General features: G+C 46.6%; 1 protein-coding gene across 1 annotated transcript in view; it reads right to left on the bottom strand.

Moving 5' to 3' along the window:
• polb (polymerase (DNA directed), beta) overlaps positions 1-16,669 on the bottom strand; it is a 142,654-nt gene that overhangs the window by 82,349 nt on the left and 43,636 nt on the right. Inside the window, exons 10-11 of the mRNA XM_072485968.1 lie at positions 14,041-14,111; positions 3,735-3,821 (exon numbers count right to left, since the gene is read on the bottom strand). Coding sequence (XP_072342069.1) covers positions 3,735-3,821; positions 14,041-14,111 — 158 coding nt within the window. The remainder of the gene's footprint in view (positions 1-3,734; positions 3,822-14,040; positions 14,112-16,669) is intronic.

The following is a 16,669-nucleotide window of genomic DNA, read 5'->3' as shown; positions in this document are numbered from 1 at the left end:
CCGAAAATATTTGCTCTCCTCAAGAAATGTCATAGAATTTATCATAGAATTTACAGAGCAGGAGGCCATTCGGCCCATCGGGTCTGCACCGGCTCTTGGAAAGAGCACCATACCCAAGGTCAACACCTCCACCCTATCTCCATAACCCAGTAACCCAATCCAACACTAAGGGCAATTTATCATGGCCAATCCACCTAACCTGCACATCTTTGGACTGTGGGAGGAAACCGGAGCACCCGGAGGAAACCCACGCACACACGGGGAGGATGTGCAGACTCCGCACAGGCAGTGACCCAAGCCGGAATCGAACCTGGGACCCTGGAGCTGTGAAGCAATTGTGCTATCCACAATGCTACCGTGCTGCCCAACTCCAACTCCTCTTTTAAATTAGCAACACCACATGGTATCTATGTAAGTTCCCGCTACCATGCTTCTTGAAGATCAGATCCATCATCTGTCTGATGTTTCCCTACAGCAAAAACGTGCATTTGTATAGTGCCTTTCAAAAAAATGTCCCAAGGCACAATATTTGACCACCAAGTCACATAAGAGGACAGCAGCGCTGAAGATCAAAAGCTTGGTTTTATGTCATGTCTTGAAGGAGAGACGCAGTGAGGTTTAGGATGGGAATTTACGAGCTTAGGGTGCAGGCAGCGGAATCAACAGCCATCAATGGTAGAGCAATTAAACTCAGAAATACTGGAGAGGCCAGAATTAGAGGGCGGCAGATAATTTTTAAAAAACGTTGAGGGACGGGGACGATGAGAGAGATCGAGAGGGGTGTGGTCATGGTACGGTTTGAAAACAAGGACAAAAGTTTTTAAAATAAAACCCTGCTTAAATGGGAGCCATCGTAGGTCAGCGAGTGCAAGGCTGGCACGTGAACAGGATTTGGTGCATGGAAGGACCCAGGCAGCAGAGCTTTGGACCATCCCAAGTTTACAAAAGATAGAATGTGGGAGACCGGCCAGGAGTGCATTAGAATTGTCAAGTCGAGAGGGAACAAGCATGGACGAGGGTGTCAGCAGCAAACAAGGTGAGGCAGCGGCACAGAATGGTTACAGCACGGCAGCACAGTGGTTAGCACAGTTGCTTCACAGCTCCAGGGTCCCAGGTTCGATTCCAAGCTTGGGTCACTGTCTGTGCGGAGTCTGCACATTCTCCCCCGTGTCTGCGTGGGTTTCCTCCGGATGCTCCGGTTTCCTCCCACAGTCCAAAGATGTGCAGGTTAGGTGGATTGGCTATGCTAAACTGCCCCTCGTGTCCAAAAAGGGTAGGTGGGCTTACGGGGATAGGGTTAGAGGAGGTGTGGGGATAGGGTGGAGGTGTGGGCTTGGGTAGGGTGCTCTTTCCAAGGGCCGGTGCAGACTCGATGGGCCGAATGGCTTCCTTCGCCACTGTAAATTCTGTGAGCACAGGAGGAAGCCTTTTGCCCATCATGTCTGTGCTGAGTCAGGTGATGTTACAGAATTGGAAATAGGCTATTTTACTAATAGCCCAGGTTCATGATCTGAATGTTCATCCTGGAGTCAAATGTGACAACCAAGGATGTCAGCAGCCTAGTCCACCCTCAGACAGTTAGTTGACAGAGAGGGAAGGGGCTGGTGGCTAGGAAGAGAAGTTTGTGGTGGAGACTGAACACCACGGTTTGATTTTCCCATTACTTAATTAGGGGAGGCTTCTGCCCATCCAGCACTGGATGTCAGACAAGTTAAAGACAGTGGGATAACTACCAAAAGAATCATCTTTGGCTTCTGAAAACCATCATTGCTCCACGAAAAGCTAAGACGGGCCGACGCAGACGCAAGTCTCCCATCTCTGCAGCTTCTTCAGGAGGCAGTTCATAGAATCAGAGAATTTACAGTGCAGAAGGAGGGCATTCGGCCCATCGAGTCTGCACCGGCCCTTGGAAAGAGCACCCTATTTAAGCCCCACGCCTCCACCCTATCCCCTTTATCCCGGTAACCCAGTAACCCCACCAAACCATTTTGGACACGAAGGGGATTTTAGAATGGCCAATCCACCTAACCTGCACGTCTTTGGACTGTGGGAGGAAACCGGAGCACCCGGAGGAAACCCACGCACACACGGGGAGAACGTGTAGACTCCATACAGACAGCGACCCAAGCCGGGAATCGAACCTGGGACTCTGGAGCTGTGAAGCACCTGTGCTAACCACTGTGCTACCGTGCTGCCCCTAAATGATCAAATTTAGATTTGGATGGCCTTCCCGATACCTCAGCAAGCTTATTCAGCAAAATACTGAGCTGGCAGACCAGGAAGATAGCTGGTTCCTCCGGAATGCTACAATTAATCTCAGCAGTCCCTGGGTTTGATTGCAGGATCGCAATGGCAGGTATGCCAACAACCAGAGCCAAAAACACACCAGCTGGAGAACCTGCTCCTATTCACCTCCCCTGCATTGGAGGCAAGACCTTTGCATTTAAAATTAAAACACTGAAAACACAAAATAGTGACTTTTCGTTTGATTTTGCTATTGAGAAAAGTAGGGATGAAGCAAAGATCAACTGCGGTCCCTTTCTCACGGCTCAGTCAGGGTACTTGCTTCTGATCGCTCCAGGTACCCCTCCCGTATGTGAGCCAAGAGGAGGATCACCTCAGTTGTGATGTGTTCCGAGTCAGATAACAAAGCCACTTGTCTGCACCCCGACATGAAAATAGCTACGGTATCGGACGGCGAATGGCACCGGTGGAACTGGACTTCAGTCAAGGTCAGCAACTTTAGAAGCACAAAGAAATTTGAGCGGAGAAATAAAATAAAACTGTAATTTGGAAATAAGATAAGAGGGGAGTCCCCGCTATTTTCCCCCCCAAGATCTCTCATTTCTCACTGTAGAATTTTCTAATTCCTTTTTAAAAAAATATAAATTTAAGAGGACCCAATTATTTCTTTTCCAATTAAGGTGCAATTTAGCACGGCCAATCAACCTAACCTGCACGTCTTTTGGTTGTGGGGGTGAGACCCACTCAGACATGGGGAGAATGTGCAAACTCCACACAATCAGTGACCCAGGGCCGAGATTTGAACCCGGGTCCTCAGCCCCGAGGAACACACTATTAATAATAATCTTTATTATTGTCACAAGTAGGCTTACATTGACACTGCAATGAAGTTACTGTGAAAAGCCCCTAGTCGCCACACTCCGGCGCCTGTTCGGGTACACAGAGGGGGAATTCAGAATGTCCAATTCACCTAACAGCACGTCTTTCGGGACTTGTGGGAGGAAACACCCGGAGGAAACCCACGCAGACAAGGGGAGAACGTGCAGACTCCACATAGACAGTGACCCAGCGGGGAATCGAATCCGGGACCCAGGTGCTGTGAAGCGACAATGCTAACCACTGTGCTACCGTGCCACCCTAGAGTATAGAACACATGATCCTCCCAGGTATTTTACCCTGGAATAATTTTACCGCTGGCGACATTTTCTTGATATTTGGGAGGCGTTCCACCCTTGTCCCACTGACGTAGCTAAATTGCAATGTGACCCATGACCAAAATAGCAATGTTGTGAGACAATAGGCACATGAATGTCTAAAGCATCCATTTGAAATCCATTCCTTGACTATTTTAACAGCAATTCTTTTTCCCAAATGAATTTTGACTAAAGTAGAAACCTATGGTGTGTATGAAACATCTTTAATTTCAACAAACCGCCCAGGCGCTTCACAGTTAAAATAGAAGAGACATAAAATAGGCAAATGGCACCTACCATGAATTTGGACTCTCCCTTGGAAAGTGTGTTGGTGACAAAATCTATTCCTTCGAGGCACTCCACAACAGGATTGAGAAGCTTTGGCTGGAATAAACCCAATACAAATGTCAGAGCTGTTGTGTATACGTTACATATAAATATTATTTATCAGTGCAGTCACAAGGCATTTTTATCATGGAGGAAAATTTTCACTTCATCTAGCTGTTGCCGTATGAAGAGTGATTGAACAGGTTAGGTCTATACTCTCTGGAGTTTAGAAGAATGAAGGGAGATCAAATTGAGGTATATAAGATAATAAAAGGTATGGATAAAGTAGACGTGGAGCGGATGCCTCCTCTTGTGCAGCAATCGAGAACAAGAGGTCATCGTCTTACGATAAGAGTTCGCAAATTTAAAACGGGGTTGAGGAGAAACTACTTCTCCCAAAGGGTTGTGAATCTGTGGAATTCGCTATCACGGAGTGCGGTGGATGCTGGGACAGTGAGTAAATTTGAGGATTTTTAATTGGGAAGGGGTTGAAGGCCCATGGAGAACGGGTAGACGGTGGAGTTAAGGCCAGGATGAGATCAGCCATGATTGTATTGAATGGTGGAGCACTCGATGGGCCAAATGGTGTAATTCTGCTCCATCCTATGCCAGTGCACCTATGCCACAATGCTCATTACTGCAAGTTGTTGCCATCATTAGGACTTCTCTCTAGTGCAATGCAACTCAAAATGCTCTCTGCAGACACAATCCATGTTAGCGAAGATAAAAATCTTCAATTATTTTGCTGAGTTTTTGCTATAACAGGGAGAAATTTAATTTCCTTGTCATGTCACTACTGCTATGCCAGCGACAGCACTCATCGCGCTGATTCAGCAAGCTGCATTGGATACCGTGAGCTGCACACTAAAGATTCAAAGATTTTTGCAAAGTAAATTTGCAGGGGGGACAAAGGGAGTTACAAAGCAATTACATTAGACATAACATCAAGGTTTTCTGAACGTAACTTTTGAAAGAACTCAACTGCTGCACCTCGAGTGCCCCCAACCAAAGAAATTAAAATAAAAATGAAGGAGAGGCCAAAATCAGGCTGAATATATTCTTGCATGAATCATTCAACCAAAAACACTTTGACAAATCTCTTTGCGATTTTGTTAAATTTGCAGTAAACGCCTTCTATCCTTTTCGAGGAGTTTAAAACGGACCTCGTGACAAGGCAGCAATAGAATACATTTTGTGCCGTTCTAACCGGTTTCTGACAAAAACGGTCACCTTTCCTTGAATTTGGAAACAAAATTCCATCTTGTGTTAGCCAAAGGAGAATGAATATGAATATTTAATGACAATTCAAGATTGATGAATTTTAATTCAGCAGTCAACTAAGTGCATCGAAGATTTGAGTACTGCTCCGCTATCTAGGAAAGGAAACTATTAAAATAATTCCTGAGCTCCCGACAGGGTACACATCATTTCGAGAATCCCTCAGTTCCATCCTTCAACCTCACTTTTACAAACATGGCTACAATCTGTGCTTCTCAAAATTTAGCCTCTTCTAATCTCTTGAGTTGTAAATAAACTGGTTTACTATTTTCACCGACCGTCAGCAGGATCCTTCGCTTCGCCAGTAGTGCATCCACACCCGTGGGTTTCCCGATGGCGTGGAATGGCCACAGCGGGAAACCCCATTGGCCGGCTGCTGGTATGGAGGATCCCGTTGCCGGCGGAGGCGCGGCGTGCCGGTGAATCCTGTCCTTGATCTTTCGCTTTGTTGGAATAAGTTCACTACATCAGCCCCAACTCTAACCCATACTTTGCCGGTGATTCAGAACCGTGGAACCCACTACCTCCCAATATGTCCATCTTTGGGTTGCTGTCCAGTTTCACTGATTACCCATGAAGCACCCTGGATGCTTTGTCCACCCAAAAATGCGACACACACACAAATGTCATGCATACACACGATGCTTCAGTCAAAATTAATTTGAACAAAAATAGGGATGAAGCATTTAAAATTATATTGAGCATAAGGAATACCCAGAAGCAACTACAGGTAATCATCAGAGATTTACATATCATAAACTTCAAAGCTAAATGTGAACCACCCATGTCTGAAGACAAAATTACAGCCTTGAAATCATTCCAAAACATCTCATGCTTAATGTGAAGTTGATGGGGTACTATTATTGCAATTTTTGTTTGATATTAGCTGTCACAGCAGCTTCCAGCAGTAAACACATTCTTTGTTAACATGCAATGATGTGCTAACAGAGTGAATAATGTCTATGCTGTTGTTCTCTGGCGAACAGACCTCTCTAGCTTAGAGGCTGAACGGCACCCACTGGCACCGCTTATTTTCTCTCGCCCATGATCCCACCAGTGAATATCTAGTCATCATTTCCCAGACCATCACCTACTTCATCTCGAATTCCAGAAAAAATCAGTACAACACACATGATCCTCCCAGGCATTTTACTGCTGGTGATATTGTCTCAATATGTGTGAGGTTTTCCTCCCTTGGCCCACTGATGTGCCATATTACAATGTGTCCCATTACCAAAATGGCAATGGCTCCAGATTCCCCAACCCTACACAGGCCTCTTCGAACTCCTTTCCAGGATCTGCAAACAGGAATCCCAATAGACCCATTTCAGTCTGTTCTTGCTTCAGAAAATCTGCATCTTCTTATCCCAACTCGATTGCATCTTCCCAAGTCCAGTCTTTTCCGATACGCATTTACAAATCCTCCGCCAACACCTGCTGCTTTTAACAGTGTCCAGTTTGCTGGCCGAACCATCTCCTTTCACCATGAATGTTCCACGACAATTGAACTGCTCCTATAATTATAATCCCTGCCTTTGTTTGGGATTCCATTCTCCCGGCTTCTCCACTGTTTGGATGTCATCTTCCACACCAGTCCTTCCGTTTTCCTGAACCGAGGTGGACAGGACCTTCGCTCAATTCTGCCCTTATCACTTCCTCTCCGCCCCAGAACGGTTCCCCTCACCCTCAACGTCCATCCTGCCAACCTCCACATTCAACAAACCATCCTCCGCCATTTCAGCCTCCTCCAACATGATTCCACCCCCTCCCCTCCACTTTCAACATCCCAAACAGATCATTCTCTCCACTTTTCCATCACCACGGCAGTCCTTCTCCTTCCTATCCAAGCCCAGGGATGGCATGACTGCCCTTTCACCTGCTCCCTTCCCACCACTCCAAGACCCCAAACACTCCTTCCAGTCAAAACAGTGATTTATTTATACTTTGTGCAATTCTGTATACGATATTCGCTGCTCATGATATAGTCTCCCTAGTACACGGAATGGGTGAACACCTCCACTCAGTCCACAAGCTTGACTGCTCCCGGTCACTGGCCATTTTAATTCTCTGCATTACTCCTGGTCTGATTTCTCTGGAATTTGCCTCATGCCCCTGAAGCTCTCAATAAGGGACTTTTCAGCCTTCCAGACGCGACACAGCGTACAATTTCAGATCACAAACACTCGTTCCCAGTTTTATGGACAGCAGCTGTTGGCAATGATTCTTCTATTCCGATATTCCACCTTCTCTAGATCCACTGCTTCTTTACTTGTCTACCCCTTTCCTCCTGTCACAGATCTTGGGTGGGATTCTCCGTTGCCCGACAGCGAAATCGTAATCGGCAATCGGGCAAAGAATCGATTTGACGTCGGAAAACACAGCCGGCGCCGGTTTGTGTGGGGAGAGTGATCATTTGAAGGGTCAGTGCAGACCCGATGGCACGAATGGCCTCCTTCTGCACTGTCGGGATTCTCCGAATAAAACAACGGTAATAATCCACAGCCATAGGAAGGAAAAGGCCCTTCGGCCCTCCAAGCCTGTACCGGTCATGATACCACCCGTGGTCAAAACCCTCAGCACCTCCTTGTGCCATATCCCTCGATACCCATCCTATCCATGTATTTGTCAAGATGCCCTTTGAACGCAGCTATGTGGATTGGTCTGTTTGTAAGTTTTGGCTCTGGCAGGTCGATACTTTACACTCGTTACCTGCCCGTCTCCAGTACATTCAGCTAAAAAATGTTCCTAATGATACGATACAGTACGTATCGTTGTTTCAAAAAGCAGTCAATGGTTTAAACTCTGGGGTAACACAGCCCATTTCCAAATTCATCCCCAGGATTTGTTGCGTTGTTTGTGAATCACCTCACATTCATTCTTAAACCTCTGGCCAACTTCCGGGTGAGCTGTTCACAGGAAGAGAATAGTATTACACCAAATTTAAGATGTGGAGATGCCGGCGTTGGACTGGGGTGAGCACAGTACGAAGTCTTACAACACCAGGGACACCTTACAACACAGCCCTAGGGAAGATGCATCATGGAAGAGAGATTGCCAGAGGTGCTTAGAGATCTCTTGATGAGAACAGGTAAAAGTCAAGAATCCAGCCAGTAACCAAGCTCCAGTCCTGGCACAGTTCATGCCCAATCTAGATGGATGTCTGTGATCAATAGGCCCTCTGGTCAATATGAAGTCTCCATTGGAAAAACCATGTCAGAAACACAGAGATTAGAAGGTTCACATCTATATATATGTTTCTGGGACATACCTCTTCATTCACCTGAGGAAGGAGCAGCGCTCCGAAAGCTAGTGATTCGAAACAAACCTGTTGGACTTTAACCTAGTGTTGTAAGACTTCGTACCAAATTTAAGCACAGCTTTGAGGGTTGTTCAGGTTAAATAAGCTTTCAAAATACTACCTGGATTCAGGTTATTCTTGAATGAGGTTTGAACTGTTTCCGCAGCTCCCAATGTGAGCTTATTTTGAATTCCCCCCCATGTTTAAGACATGGAGTAAACAAAGAACCCACTCCCTTTTCCCAGTCCAACTGAAAAGGTGCATAAAACTAATCCTGAAGGAGCACTGCTTGCAGGATTTATTTCCTGGAGCAAAGTATCTAGCCTTGGTTTAATTATTCCACAACAAAGCATACTGTTGCAACATCCCTTTTCTGCAAATTTGAAAACGTCAAGTGCAAATTAAGATGTTGTGCAAACATGTCACGACATTCAACCCTGCCACTCCGCTGAAGTTAACCCAACTTTTTCCTTGGTCTGTGTCCCAAGGAGGGCAGACAGTACCCTCTGCTGTTTCGCCAAGGTAACAGCTAAATCAAAAATGCAAGATTGCGGGCTGAAGCCAGGGAACAGGGTGCACAAGGCTTGCATCTCGTCGCAAGTTTATTAATAGCGAGGACGGTGATTTAATCCTTCCAGATTGTGCGTTTGATGCAATTTTACAAAGGCATTCCTCATTTCCAATTGCTTAACAATTTACTTCTGCATTAATGGTGTAGAGCCTCAGTCATACATCCTTTTCTGTGAGAGTCTGATAAACAGCTAGGGAAGATGCATCATGGAAGAGAGATTGCCAGAGGTGCTTAGAGATCTCTTGATGAGAACAGGGAAAAGTCAAGAATCCAGCCAGTTACCAAGCTCCAGTCCTGGCACAGTTCATGCCCAATCTAGATGGATGTCTGTGACCAATAGGCCCTCTGGTCAATATGAAAAACCATGTCAGAAACACAGATGCACAGCCCAAACCAGAAGTCTCTGACAATAACAACCATGAAAGGGTCGTCAGCCAATCAAACAAGAAATTTCATGTCAAGACAAACCGACGTTCCCTTCAGATTTACATTTGTCACCTGTACCGCGGTACAGTGAAAAATATTGTCCTGTGTAGTCCAGGCACATCGTTCCACACATGAACAAAACATAGGACATGCGAGGCTCAGACCTCAAGGCTGATCAATACCACTTGGATTTGTGCAGGATCTTAAAATGCTCAACTTAGGTTCCCACATTTGCCACTATGTACAAGACCGGAGGAGGCTGGAAATGTTGCACCTACGGCGTCACTCCCACTGGTGAAGTCGACCATCAAGAATTTGCCATTCATTCATGGATGTGGCTGTCACTGGCAAAGCCAGCATCTATTGCCCAGCCCCCTACCCTCAAGAGGATGGTGGTGAAGGTACACCCTCCGTGCTTTTAGTCAGGGAGTCTCGGGGTATGCAACCAACAATGATGAAGTACGGGCAATACAAGTCAGAATGGTACAAGTGCGACTTGGAGGTGGTGGTCCCAAGCACCCGCTGCCCTTGTTTTTCGAAATGATCGAGGACAGGGTTCTGCAAAATGCCGAGTTACTGCCATTCAGCTACCGATAGGATATCAGGAACAATTTGTGATTAGATTCTGCTCAATGTGGTACAGAATTATGTATGCCATACTCAATCCAACATCATTTGGATTCTTTACAGTTACCCTGAAGGTTGTTTGAACTACAGATTGTAAAAGGCGAAAAGGCTGAGCCACAACTTTCATGTCTGGACACATTGCAATTTATTTCAAATGGAAAGCTCAATACTGATCTTCAACAGTGCTATTTTCAAGATAGAAGAGTTGGACTTACAGTCTGACAGTAGATTTCTGCCTCAGCGAGAATGGCGGGTATATAAAATAATGGTGTTTTCATTCAAAACTTGCAAAAGTCAATTCCTAAGTCGAATTTTCCTGAGAAATGCTCATTTCTGTTAACGCACACGCCAATGTTTAACATTCACCCTGACTTCAAGTCAGCAATTCAAAAGCTGTTTGTCCATTGCGAAGCTTATCATCTCAAAGTGGGGCAATTACTCTGCGAAATCAAAGAACAATACAGCACAGGAACAGGCCCTTCGGCCCTCCAAGCCTGGACCGGTCATGATGCCAACCTTGGCCAAAACCCTCAGCACTTCCTAGTGCCGTATCCCTCGATACCCGTCCTATCCATGTGTTTGTCAAAATGCCTTTTGAACGCCGTTAATGTATCTGCTTCCACAGCCTCCCCTGGCAACGCGTTCCAGGCACTCACCACCCTCTGCGTAGAAGACCTACCTTGCATATCCCTTCTTAACTTTGCCCCACGGAACTTAAGCCTATTGCCCCTGGTGACGGACCCCTCCACCCTGGGAAACAGTGCCTGCCCATCAACTCTATCCATGCCCCTCATAATGTTATACCATCCACCAGATTGCTCATGCCATCATTCCAATCACTGATGTATGGATGCTGCTTTACTATCAAATAAGACAGTAAAGAACTGAAACCTCCTACTTTCCCCCCCGCAGTGGTTCAGTTGGTAGACACAGCCGTACAGAGTAGAAACTCTCCGTGGCTACAGCAGCAGATTAACTTCAGCCACTCTGGGTTCTCAGTCTGAACTGTCATCCGTTGACCGATGGATGACAATCCGTGGCCACTGGGAAAGAAGAGGTTCAGGATCTGGGATATCAAATGGTCCGAGATGTTCTTCCCACAGAGCAAGGGAGAAAGCCAAGTGTTAGGAGGAATAAGCCGCCAACTCTGACAACCTCATAGCCCCCAGCTATAAGCAGCACCAACAAGCCAGAGGGCAGCACGGTAGCATTGTGGTTAGCACAGTTGCTTCACAACTCCAGGGTCCCAGGTTCGATTCCCTGGGTCACTGTCTGTGCGGAGTCTGCACTTTCTCCCCGTGTCTGCGTGGGTTTCCTCCGGGTGCTCCGGTTTCCTCCCACAGTCCAAAGATGTGCAGGTTAGGTGGATTGGCCATGATAAATTGCCCTTAGTGTCCAAAAAAAAAGGTTAGTTGGGGTTAAGGGGATAGGGTGGCGGCGTGGGCTTAAGTAGGGTGCTCTTTCCATGGGCCGGTGCAGACTCGATGGGCCAAATGGCCTTCTTTGGCATTGTAAATTCTATGATTCTATTCTATGATAGCTTCCCAACCTTCCAATTTTGCTCTTCTGAAGCTCCAAAGCCGCCAGTGCTACATATTCTTCCACCGCCCGACATTTGCATGGTGTTTAAGAGGAATCATTGCATTCTGTCCCATTGCAAGTAGTTCATTTCTGGGACCATAAATCTGTGGAGTTCTTTTACCTCACTCAGTCTCCCTGTCTTCAAACAATCTTCAGGCTTCTAAACCCACGCTGGGAGCCATCTAAATGACTAACTCTTGATTTACCTCCTTTTCGGGTCTACCCTCTGACCTTGCTGGTGTCCTGCACCATGGATGTTGCCCCTGTACCTTGGTTCCTGAATTGAAAAGAAAAACGACCTTGAACTAAAAGACTTTGACCGTTTAATGAAAATCTGGTCAGCACAATTTGCTGAATCAATTCATCTGAGCACTCAGTTGCGAAAACTAAAATCTGCCTTAAAATAATGCTCCAACTTTCCTAATAGAGATCTTATCATTTAAAATAAAATGGTAAGCTGGCAGGTAAACATTTCCAGACAAAAGACTGGGCAGCACGGTAACACAGTGGTTAGCACAGTTGCTTCACAGCTCCAGAGTTCCAGGTTCGATTCCCGGTTGGGTCACTGTCTGTGCGGAGTCTGCACATTCTCCCAGTGTCTGCGTGGGTTTCCTCCGGGTTTCCGGTACCAGCCTCCCCGAACAGGCGCCAGAATGTGGCGACTAGGGGCTTTTCACAGTACCTTCATTGAAGCCTACTTGTGACAATAAGCGATTATTATTACTGGGTGCTCCGGTTTCCTCCCACAGTCCAAAGATGTGCGGGTTAGGTGGATTGGCCATGCCAAATTGCCCTTCGTGTCCACAAAATGTTAAGTGGGGGTTACTGGGATAGGGCAGATACGTATTGTATTATTAATGATAGGTGGGCATCAGTAAGGTGCTCTTTGTAAGGGCCGGTGCAGACTCGACGGGCCGATTGGCCTCCATCTGCACTGTAAATTCTATTCTATGATTCTATGATTTTAATTTGCCACTCTCCAGGTAAACACAAATGTATAAATGACAAATGTAAAGGTTTACTTTCCACTCGCACCCTCTCCTTTCTCCCTTTTGATCTTTCCAAGCTTTCTCGGAGCTTCTCCCACTCGCCACTTGTCTTACTTGGCAGGGGAAATAGGGAACAAGTAGCCATTTGGCACATTGATATTGCAACGCAACCCACTAGGTGCTGCACTGTGTGGAAAAATGTTGGCTCTCTAACAGGCTGCCTTGGCTCCTTATCTTCCTCCGACAAGTCATTTGCGATTGTACTTGTGGAACTAGAGGTCCATGACTGTTGCCATCAGGCATCATTGTCTTGTAAGCAAATTAAAAAGAGATCTGCACACCAAGGAGTTTTACTGAATGCTTGAGATAGGGTTACTTGGGTTTAAAATAGGGGAATAGAATATAAAAGCTTGAACTTTACTTATCACTGTTTAAGTCTCAGTTGGTGAACAGAGATGGTTAAGCAGCGACCGATTCGCCCATTTCAAGATGATGATCTGATAAGAGTCGATAGAGAAAATGTATCCCCTCTGGCAAGTCCAATATGAGATTAAAGTCAAAAGCAGGAGCATAGGGTTGAGAATGACTGGGGGTGGCACGGTGACACAGGGGTCAGCACTGCTGCCTCACAGCGCCAGGGACCTGGGTTCAATTCCAACCTTGGGTGACTTTGTGGAGTTTGCACGTTCTCCCCGTGTCTGCGTGGGTTTCCTCCGGGTGCTCCGGTTTCCTCCCACAGACCAAAGATGTGCAGGTTAGATGGATTGGCCACGATAAATCGCCCCTTAAGTGTCCAAACGTTAGATGGGGGTTACAGGGTTATGGGGCGGCGGAGTGGACCTAGGTAGGGTACTCTTTCAGAGGGTCGGTGCAGATCTGATAAGTCCAATGGCCTCCTTCTGCACTGTCGCGATTCTATGGGCCGGTTTTTCAAAGAGCAAACACAAGCTCCGTGGGCCAAACGGCCTCCTTCTGTGCTGGAAGTTTCTATGATTCCACTAAGTGAGTATTTCACCTGATAGTGTACTCGATTCTCAGCTGTAAAGAAATATACAAGCAAGGTGCACAATAGGGAGTACTGCATTGAATGTACAGCACACAACAGAGGCCCATGCTGGTGTGTCTGTTTCACACCAACTGGTGAACGCACATTGCTCCACGCGTGGTGAAGATGTCAAAGAAGTCAAATTGCTGCACAGTCCGACATAATTCACCAGGAATTCTTTACACAATTCGGGCAGTCCGGATTGTCCACCAAAGTCCCCCGAACACCAGGCAAAAAGGATCAAAAAAGCAGGACTCTGGCGGGAGCTACCTCTTGTCCGACTTGCTCTCGCATGACATGACCGGAAATCCCCCACATTGCTGCAAATGTTACACATTGTTACAAAGTGAATGATGCTCGAGGTGGAAAAGCCAGCTGCCCAATTCAAAGTTACATGCACATCTGTTAACACACAGAACCGTGGTTCTCGGGCAAGGGGGTTTCATATAATCAGGACTCACCCTTTTTAATGTCTCTGAAGTGAAGTCCGGATGAGTCAAAAGCATATCCATGTCCCCACTGGACTCGGCACCTAGGGACAACGGGAAAAACAATGAAGGGGGCTCCTTTCAATCTGCACTGCAGATGCTGCTTTTAACTGGCTCGGAAACACAGAAATGGCAAACAGGTAAAGACTAGCTGGTCACGGTGAATGTGAACATCGCAGTGTACATTAGCTCCACCTCCGCCACCCCAAATATTTGGCAGATAATAATTCACAAATGTTGCTCGCAATGAAATGATTTGCTTTGCTGCACTTTCCCAGTCAATGGCCAGGAATCAAAATCAGTCACCTACCTTTTCAGCTCCAATATTGGCCATTGTTTATGACACAATTATAGCAAAGTGGTGCACAGGGTACACATGACTCGGGCTTGGATGAGTGGGTGCTCCCTTGGGGTAACGGATCGATGTGAGAAATGTGGGAGGGGCCCAGCGAATCATGTTCGCATGTTTTGAGGTTGCGAGACGTTGGAGAGCTTCTGGGAGGCGGTGTTTAGGAGCTGATCGAGGATAGTAGGGGCCAAGGTGAAGCTGGACGCCATGGTGGCGATCTTTGGGGTCCTGGAGGTGCCGGAGCTGCTGGAGGGGAATGGGGCTGATGTTGCGGCCTTCGCCTCTCTGATTGCCTGGCGAAGAATCATTCTGAATTGGAAGTCAGATATGCCACTGGGCGTTCCTTGGAAAAGATCACGTTTGCCGTAAGGTGGAGGCCGTTCATGATATTTGAGGGAGGGATAGGTACAAGGTACAATAAGTTAACTCGGTTTAGTTGGAGTGTAGTTTTGTTGCTGTTGCTTACATTTGGAATAAAATACCTTTTCCCAAAAAAAGAATTATAGCAGAACCCAGCATGTGATTGCAAAAGACAATATTTGCAACCACCTTCAGTCAAAAATGTTGAATGGATGAACCATCGTGACCTCCTGCCGAAGTTACCACCATCACAAATGTCAGTCTCCAGCCAATTTGAGTCATGCCAACTGATCTGAAGCAGCAGAATGCACCGGATGTGACAAAGCCTCTGTGCCCTGTAACCACGTAAAATAGCTGCATTCCGATTAATCTGGCCAAAACCCAGTTTAAAATGGCTAACCCGAAAGACTGCTGGGAAAAGCAGCTAACAAGACACAAGCAGGCAGCTGCAGACAGTATTGCATATTCAGCTCTGGGGAACGTAGCCCAGATCGATACTCAGGGCTATCAACAGCCCTCAACCCAGGTATTTGCAGTTGCATTCAGGACTGTTTGCAGCCCATCTACTCAGACATCCACAGTTAAATCGGCTATCCCCGGGAACAATTGCAACATATTAGCAATTGAATACCGGGCCAGACCTGTCGGCGCCTGCAGTGGCCGAAACAAAGACAGGTGAACGACCACCCCCCGATCGAGGAATCGCCTCACCATTGGACACATCGACCCCAGAGACTGGGGACAGAATCCAATCACTTGGGACTCAGGGTCAAGGGCCGCCCCGGGAGGCGGGAAGCCCCTGGGCCCTCTCAAAGTGAGGGTCCAAGTTCAGATCTCTCTCTCTCTCCTCTTCACCTGCTCGAGACCTTCGCAAGACCAGCCACCGGCAATAGTAAGTTTGAATCCAGCGATCGCTATCCAGTAGAGACACCTAGCCACCGACCTGTAGCAGCCTTTTGAATCCCGCGGGCCAGATTTGATTGGACAAGCCATTCGTTCCCTGACCTGGTGGGCTCTTCCTAAGTTAAGTATTGGCCAGTAGTGATAGGTTTGTTATATAGAAAGTAGTATTAGGGGATTAATATTGCTTGTTGTATATAATAAATGACCGTTGTTTTAATCCTTACTAAGCGGTGTGCTTTATTATTAATCATAACCTGAACTTGAACCACGTGGCGGTATCATAAAGATACCTGGCGACTCATGAGCAAAGGTGACGTAAACAGAGCAAATAGACTAAGGTTAAAAAGAGCAACAGCCCTAACAACCCCAAGGCTGTAATGTGGAAGACGTGCGTTCGAGAACGAGCCATGCAGGGCAGCACGGTGGCACAGTGGTTAGTACTGCTGCCTCACAGCGCTGAGGGCCCGGGTTCAATTGTGACCCCGGGTCACTACCCATGTGGACTTTGCACATTCTCCCCATGTCTGCGTGGGTCTTACCCCCACGACACAAAGATGTACAAGGTAGGTGAATTAGCCACGCTAAATTGCCCCTTAATTGGAAAAAAAAAAGGAATTGGGTACTTTAAATTTTAGGGAAACTATAGAACTCGCCATGTTTCTAGCTAAGTTGTTCCTGTATTGTACCAGCTACAATACTGGTACAATATCCATCTGCCAATGTGGAAAATTGCACAAGAATGGCCCATCCACAAAAAGGATAAATCTAATCCAGTCAATTACTACCCTGCAACTAACTCTCATTCGTCAGCAAAAGTGATGGAAGGTGTCATCAACAACGCTGTCAAGTGTCACTTACTAATAAGCTGCTCATTGGTGGTCAGTTTGGCTCCAGACCTCATTGGAGCCTTGGTCCAAACATGGAGAAGAGGGTTAATTCCAGAAACGAGGTGAAAATGACAGGATGGAAAGGTAGTATTTGAAGAAGTGC

This window comes from Scyliorhinus torazame, chromosome 20 (assembly GCF_047496885.1).
Source record: "Scyliorhinus torazame isolate Kashiwa2021f chromosome 20, sScyTor2.1, whole genome shotgun sequence".
Lineage (NCBI taxonomy): Eukaryota > Metazoa > Chordata > Chondrichthyes > Carcharhiniformes > Scyliorhinidae > Scyliorhinus > Scyliorhinus torazame.
The sequence above is the reverse complement of the archived record's forward strand: the minus strand, read 5'-3'. Positions and strand labels throughout refer to the sequence as shown.